The 7,375-nt window shown below is 47.3% G+C and overlaps 1 protein-coding gene and 1 long non-coding RNA gene across 8 annotated transcripts in view; one reads left to right on the top strand and one right to left on the bottom strand.

Moving 5' to 3' along the window:
- Positions 1-1,039: 1,039 nt before the first annotated feature.
- Positions 1,040-5,564, bottom strand: LOC128627640 (uncharacterized). 2 transcript variants are annotated; one of them, XR_008391890.1, is made up of 3 exons: positions 5,346-5,564; positions 3,556-3,645; positions 1,040-1,281 (listed from the first exon to the last, which is right to left on the bottom strand). It is a non-coding gene; the product is annotated as an uncharacterized LOC128627640 (long non-coding RNA). The 2 variants fall into 2 exon arrangements; XR_008391889.1 differs by having other exon boundaries at positions 5,362-5,564.
- Positions 4,872-7,375, top strand: part of WWOX (WW domain containing oxidoreductase) — an 894,507-nt gene continuing 892,003 nt past the window's right edge. For 5 of the 6 annotated variants that reach the window (XM_037144726.2, XM_053666609.1, XM_053666611.1 and 2 more), the window contains exon 1: positions 5,062-5,294. In XM_037144726.2, the coding sequence (XP_037000621.2) occupies positions 5,188-5,294 (107 nt within the window). In that variant the 5' untranslated portion in view covers positions 5,062-5,187. The other variant, XM_037144727.2, reaches the window with a different exon arrangement.

The following is a 7,375-nucleotide window of genomic DNA, read 5'->3' as shown; positions in this document are numbered from 1 at the left end:
ATTGGTAGTTATAAAATAGTTACAGGGATGTATGTATAGTACAGCATAGGGGATGAAGTCAATAATATTATAATAATTATGTATGGGGTCAGGTGGCTGTTTGACATATCAGGGATCACTTTGTAAATTGTATAATTGTCTAACCACTGTGTTGTACGCTTGAAATGGATATGAAATAATATGGAAGGTCAACTGTAGTAGAAAGATCATTGCTAGCTTTGTGCCTGGCACTGTGCTGAGTGCGTTTTAGTCATCACTTCTTTTTTCCTTTCTTTATATTCCCCCAGGTTCTGGGGTGAATCTTGGGCTCCAGGGCCTGGAGTCTTTGGAAGAATTCATTTGCAGGTTCGTGACAGCTGTGGGTCAGAGTGACATCGTGGAAGCTTTGTCTGCTAAAGCAAGACACTCTAAATGCGTGGTGGAGGACTGGACTCCTCACCACAAATTTCAAGTGTCCGGGGAGACTGGACTGTCCCGTGGAGGGGTATTCTTCTCCCTAGAGGGGAGAAAGCAGCCTGGAATGAAGTCAAGCTGAAAAAAGAATTTTGTGAATGTTGGTAAGTTAGCAATTAATTATACAGTAAAGCTACACTGAAGCTTGAGGCCTTTAAATCTGAATTAAGCAAATGAAATTTCCAAACGTAAGCATCTGGTTTCCAGAAGTCACTGCAATGGATGTGCTGAGTTCGCCAGGTGAGAGTGCCTCCTTGTGGCCCATGAGAAAGTGAGCATTGCTATTCAGGCCCCGGGGACTTCCATAGACAAAATCACTGTCTCCCGAGGCTTCAGGGAATCCGCTTCTCTCTCTATAAAGCAAATGCGGCAGAGGGTTAACAATGATTGTGTCTAGGTGTGCGTATGGGGTGGGGTAATGGGGCGTGAGTATTCATTGTACTGTTCTCTCAAATTTTCTGAATGCTTGAAATACATCTTTTATAATAAAATGTGTTGGGAAAAAGGGAAAATGCATCATCAGAAAATAATTAAAATAGAACAGGCATAATCGCATGGAAAACAAAACAGAGCCTTTTAGGTGGAATCTATTTAGCTTTATGGAAAATTCACTTCTTTGACCTCATTTTTCTCGCTTTCCCATGGAGGAGTGAGGACGCCTGCACGTCCGTCGGAGCACCGGCACCAGGGCCCCTTCTCCGGAAAGGCAGCAGCACCAGGGCGGCCCGTTGAGAGGGTGAGTTTGGTGCAGGACCCTCGTTTGGATTCCAGGCTCAGCCGTCGCTGGGTTTTCCTTGCCGATAATTCCTCGTGCCCCAGTTCTGTCATCTGTAAAAACCCGGTTGATAATAATGAAATAAGTAAAGTTAGTGACTGGGCCACTGTCACACACATTACCTGAGTGCGGCTCCAACAATAAATTGCAGGCAACGCTCTCACTGAAACTCTCCCCCTTTCTTCATACCCATATGCCTTGGTCCCAACTTCTCTTAGAAGCCTCAGTCTACACATCTGTGTTTGTCTGATCTTAATCGACTGACTTGTGGATAGAGGGGGTGTTTTGTTTTTCTTGGTGTTTCTCAGAGACAAAGCATCATTTGTTCACTTATTGTGTGTTTGAGCAAACAACTGAAATGCAAACACAGCTTCCTGTGTAGGTCCCATTGACCAGGAGAGAGTTTTCCCCAAGAATGCCGTTCAATAGTCCTCCTTACTGTTATCTCCCATCAGAAGTTTATTGGAAGAGTTGGGAAGCGTCCCTGGTTTCCTTAGCATATTAAGTTTGGCACCAAACCACAAGGCTTAATTTCCCAAGGAACAGTGACCTAAGTTAAAGTAGGTTTTGCAGAATTGTTGGGGTGTTTGTGTGTCCGAAGGGGAGGGAAATGACCATCGCTGAGGTGATGATAATGAACTAAAGAAATGTGGCTCCAGGACTGTGACATTGCAACTTGAACCCGCTCCAGGAGTGAGGCCAAACTGCTTTCAGCAAAACTCGATCAATCTTAAATTCATCAATTGTCAGTTATTGCACAAGTGATCAATCAAAAAGAATAGGCATTTTAAATGTAGACATCCATGTCAAAAATTAGGCTTCAGTCTTTTTTTCCTTATTTTTTTATTGCGTCCGCTATTACAGATGTCCCCACTTTTCCCTCCCTTTCCCCACCTCCACCAGGCGCCCTTGTGTGTTCTACGGCTTTTAGTCGTTTAAAAACATGGGCCGATAGGGCCATCTAGTGGGCACTTGTATAATCACAGTACATTTTTTCCTTTAACCTCCTCACCAGTAGCCAATGTGAATCAGTTGGCTTTACAAAAACAAATCATTCTTTAGTCTTCTTTAGACGTACATGTTAAAGACCTCAGCTCATTCCCAAACTTCAGGTTTCTCAAACCCATAGTAATCTTGCAAGCTAAACAGGGCTTGCTGTCTAATAGGTCCTTATAAGATCAAAGTCAAAGCCACGAGCAAGTTAAAGTCCAAGGAGCACAGAAACTCTAATTAGAAGTAATACAGTGGCTTCTATATAAGTAAGTAGAAGAAGCCAGTAGAAAGAGAACAGAAAAATGTAGCCCGTGAGCAGGGAGAAGGGGAGCAAGAGACCATGAAGCCCACGAGGGGGAAAAACAAACAGCCTGGCCTTGGGCTCCTTTGGGCCCTGGTAACATACTAATTTAGTTCATGTGCACCCTGCTCAAAACTTTTGATGAGGCTCTGTTGCTTGCAGTCAAGCAGGACATAAACAGTATCTGTTTGTGAGGCATAAATGCTAAACTCTGGCGTGCCTTCTCTCATGCGTCCCCAAATACCCGCATGTCTTATGTCTTTAACTTTCTGGTAGAGGCTCCAGACAAAGTGCAGGAAGAGAGGAATCAGACGAGGTCATTATAATCATTTGGGACCACTGTCAGTGTCTGGGCCACCCAGCCAGGCTTCTCTCAGTTCATGTCTCTCATCTATGGCTGGACCAGGACTTGGAGAGGCAGGTGCTCAGACAGTGCTGGAGAGCTTGGCAATCAGAACCAGCAGTATCTGACTACCAACCTGTGACTCTGTGGTCAAGAATGGGCCTTAAATAAATCTCAGTGTTTGATTCACAAGTTAGTAATTTTCCTACTGTCCGTGTAGACAGTGGTTTTTAACTAGGGGAACAATTGTCAGTCTGGAGACATTTTTGGTTGTTACAGCTGCAGAAAGGGAGACATACTGGCAGTTAGCGGGTAGAGCCAGAGATCCTGCGAAATGTCCCAGGACGCACAGGAAAGCCCCCTAGAACAAAGAATTACCTGGTCCCGGATGTCGCTAGTGCTGAGGTTGAGGAATCAGCTGTTTTAGTCCCATTGGCTTGACTGCAGGCAACAGAGATTCATTCAAAACTTTTTATCGGGGTGCACAGGAATTAAAATGTTATCAGGGCCCGAAGGAGTCCAAGGCCAGGCTGTTTTATTTATTTCTTCTTCCCCCTGGTGTCCATGGCAGGAGAAGCATAGAGGGAGTATTGTTTAAGTTGTGGGAAGAGCAGAGGGTTGGCCCAAAAGTTGAGAATTCTATCAAGGGGGCCGCTACCCAGTTTGGGGAAGATGCTGTACTATAATTACCTTTGTGCCAAGTCACAGGCAACAACTGCCGGCAGAGGCTCTGGGAAGGGCAACCCAAGACAAAAATCTAAGCAGTCAGTCCCTGAGAAACTGAGCAGAGGCAGAGATAATGATTAGAAAATTGAGGCTGATTATTTTGACTTCATTCCCCAACTCCCTTAGCATTAGGGGACTTTATGTCCTCATTTCCTGTTCATATCTACCAAAGGAATAAATTGGCTTGGGGGACAGGGGCAAGGGGTTAAACGGAGGTGAACAGAAGAGCAGCAAATGAATGGTAGCTTATTTAAGCACATGGATTTGGAAAGAGTGATGTTTTGATAGGTCTGAGAGGGGATGGCTGACTATTAAAATGAACACATACTTTCACCAAGTTACTTTTGGTTTTTCAAAGTAAAGGGAGTCTCTTCCCTAAAGAGCATGCAGAGCAACATTTGCAAACTATCAGTTTCAGGACTTGGAGAAAACAAAAAGCAACACTGCCCCTCACTCCCCACCTTTAAAATATGTACTTTTTATGAAGGAGGCTTGCATTCTTCTGAGACCCAGGACAGAGGAGAAGCCAGTCAGTAGACTTCCCTGTAATGCTGAGTGTGGAACAAGTTCCAAGGAAGAAAAGTTGAAGATACGCTCTGGTTTTTGACAAAGGACATTGTAGGGTACTTGTAGGTACTCCAAGAGGACTTCACAGCATCCACTCTGTAAATGTGGAATTTTGTTTCAAAGTAGGTTGATTTGTAGAGGGCCAAACCTAATGAATCACATTCATTCATTGTTCATTCACTTCATTTAGTAACTTGTTGATTTAGGCAGTACTAGAGATAGAAAGAAGCATAAAATATGCTCTGCCAGTTTAGTCAGGTGTATGCGGGTAAATAAATAATTGTTAAGTGTTAGCCCTTTGTTATCAACAGACCGAAGATGTGGCTGTGACTTCTGCCAAGATTGGTTACTCAGGCGAGTGAATTTGCATTTTTAACCATCTCCAAGTTTTCTAACATTGTGTTTCATACACAGAAAGTTTGTGAATCAGCCTGGGTGATGGAGGGCCCAAAAGGTTTCTGAGCAGGAAATGTTCACTCTTTACAATGTCCTGAAATAAGAGCAGGTTAGAGCCCAGAATATCAGAATCCACACAACCTTTCTTTCTGCTCAGCTAGTCTGGCTGCGTCTGGACTACATTTCCCAGGATGCCCATTTATAAAAGATCCTTCAGAATTGGTCAGAATGCTGCGGACCTGTTACGGGTCGCCCAGCAACGGGGGTGGTCCGGGCTAAGCCTGGATGTCAACGCCCCTTTCCTGCAGCCAGGATAATGAAGATCAGAGCCACCTTCACGGTCATAAAACGTCAACAGACCTTACTTCCAGCCAAGCGGCAGTGCAATCTCCACGGCTCTTTCTCCACCCTTCTTCTCAGGCCCCGCCCCTTTTACGCTAGCAGCGAAGCTACGGAAACTGGATTACAGCTACCGAATCGTTCAGGCGGCTCTGGGAGGCGTAGTACGCAGGCGCGAGCGGTTTTGGGTTGGGACGCGCGCGGTGCTTGGTTGAAGCGGGAGTAAGTGACTGGGCGCGAGACCCTGCGGCGGGCGGTTAACTGACCAAGTGACCCAGCACCTCCTCTGCTGCCATGGCAGCTCTGCGCTACGCGGGCTTGGACGACACGGACAGCGAGGACGAGCTGCCCCTGGGCTGGGAGCAGAGAACCACCAAGGACGGCTGGGTTTACTATGCCAAGTAAGAGGGCCGCAGGGGGGCCGCCGGGCGGCCGCCGGGCCAGGGACACACCTGAAGTGAGACGCACCTGGAACCTGACGGCCTCACGTGCCCGGGACACTGCACTGCTCTCGAACGCCACCTGCGCGGGGCGGGGCGCGGCGCAGGCCCGTGTTCCAGCTTGGAGAGGGCGGGCGAAGTGACAGTGCTGTTAAAGAGCTTCTTGGGTCCCGAGGAGGGACCGGTCTTCTCTCTGGGCCCTGGGTCGAGCCTTGGTCACCTGGCAGCGGTCAGGCACGCCCTCTGCTGCTCAGAAGGCAGCGCTGCACAGTGCAATGATGGCACACCGGTCTTATCCCTTCCTCCTCCAAAGAACAGAAAAAAAGAAAAAAATGCAGATACCCAGCCACTTTTTCGGGGTTCTGGGGAGGGGACCTAGGAGTGTGTATTTTTATCAGGTGTCCTAATATAGCTATGGATATTTGTATGCATATTTGTGTGTACATGTTCTATAGCTAATTCATTATCGTTTTTCTGGGAAGGTTTTAGAAACACTAGTAGACCCTTTCTTCCTGCACTTACTGTGTGACCTAACGCCTTTGAAAGGACTCTCAGCCACAGCTCTCTCATCTGTAAAATGGGTTTATATGAGCGTTTTAGCGCAGTAGTGTACATAAAGCACGTAGCTCAGGTTGAATAGGTGCTCTAGGCTTAATAACTGTTTTCTGCTGTCTCTGTAACCTCCTTAGGCCTGATATCAGAATCACCTGGGGACTTTTGAAAGTACAGGTTTCAGGCTTTCACAAAGACCTCATATAGCAGACACCTAACATGGGAAATCTGTATTTGTTAAGCTTTCCAGTTGATTTAGGTAATGACTTGGCTTTGACAAACATGGATGTAAAATAGTGATTTTGCAACATCTAATAAACTTAAGAAATATCTTTTCCTTGGTTCCACATCCAGATATTCTTATTGAACTGGTTTTCCCCTCCTCCCCATTGGTATGTTGCAAACTCTTCCCAGGTGATTGCAGTTTACCCAAGGTTGTGAACCGCTGCTGTCTTTGGTGGCTTGGTAGAAAGAGCAACAGCAAAATGAGACCTTGCTGAGTTCATTCATTCAGGACACCGGGATCTTTATTGTGTGCCAGGCCCTTTGCTGGGCCCTGGTTGTACTGAGATAAAGGAGATCCAGTCATCACCCTTAATGAGCGCCCAATCTCAATGGGCAGAGTGACCCAGCGCGGGAGTCCTGGTGCAGTGCATGTAGTGACCAGCAGTCTGTCTTGCAACTCTACTGGGTCACCTCACAGCTCAGGCGAGGTGACCTGGTAGAGTTGGCACCTGAGCTGTGTCTTAGGGCACAAGGAGAAGTGGGCGGGTGAGGGGCAGGAGTGCAGCCCAGGTAGAGGAAACAAAATAGAGCCCGCGCATGGCCTCTGTGGTGATGCAGGAACCTGAAGATCCAGGTGGAGGGGGGATGACCTAGCTTATGAAGGCCCTGCTGTGTCTCATGGAGGAGCTGGGACTCTGTTGTCAAGGACCCAGGGCCACTGAAGGATTGGAGCCTGGGAGTGACGTTGGGTTTGTGTCTTTAGAAAGATGATTTCTGCTCTGGATTGCTGAGGGGACAATTCTAGCAGTAAGGGGTCATTAGACTGTTGCAGGGCTCCAGGCAGCTCCTGGACAGGCACTTGGTGTTCCCTCTGCCTTTTCCTGAAGGGCCCTTTCATCCCTCAGAGCTGGGCTTAAATGCACTGCCCAAGAGACCTTCCCCTTTTATCCCACCCCTGCACCCCTCCCAGCACCTGGTCATCTGCCTGCTGGTACTTAGGTTGTCTGTGGTTATCTAATCTTATTGCTACTGGTCCCTCACTGCTCTGTCTCCCTGCCTGGATTGTAAATATCTTGAGGGCAGGGGATTTTCTTGTTCATCTCTGCATCCCCAGTGCGCAGAAGTTGTGAATTAATTCATCTAGTGAAGGTTCACCATGGGTCTCTGTGGGGAGGTGGTGTTCTGGGAATGAGAAGATGCACACAGCCCCCTCCCTGCTTCTGGGGCTCTTCCTCCGCTCCTCTGTGTGGGGCCTGTCCACTTAG

This window comes from Artibeus jamaicensis, unplaced genomic scaffold (genome assembly GCF_021234435.1).
Source record: "Artibeus jamaicensis isolate MK-2021 breed Jamaican fruit bat unplaced genomic scaffold, CSHL_Jam_final contig_464, whole genome shotgun sequence".
Classification (NCBI taxonomy): domain Eukaryota; kingdom Metazoa; phylum Chordata; class Mammalia; order Chiroptera; family Phyllostomidae; genus Artibeus; species Artibeus jamaicensis.
This window is presented reverse-complemented; position numbering and strand designations above follow the sequence as displayed.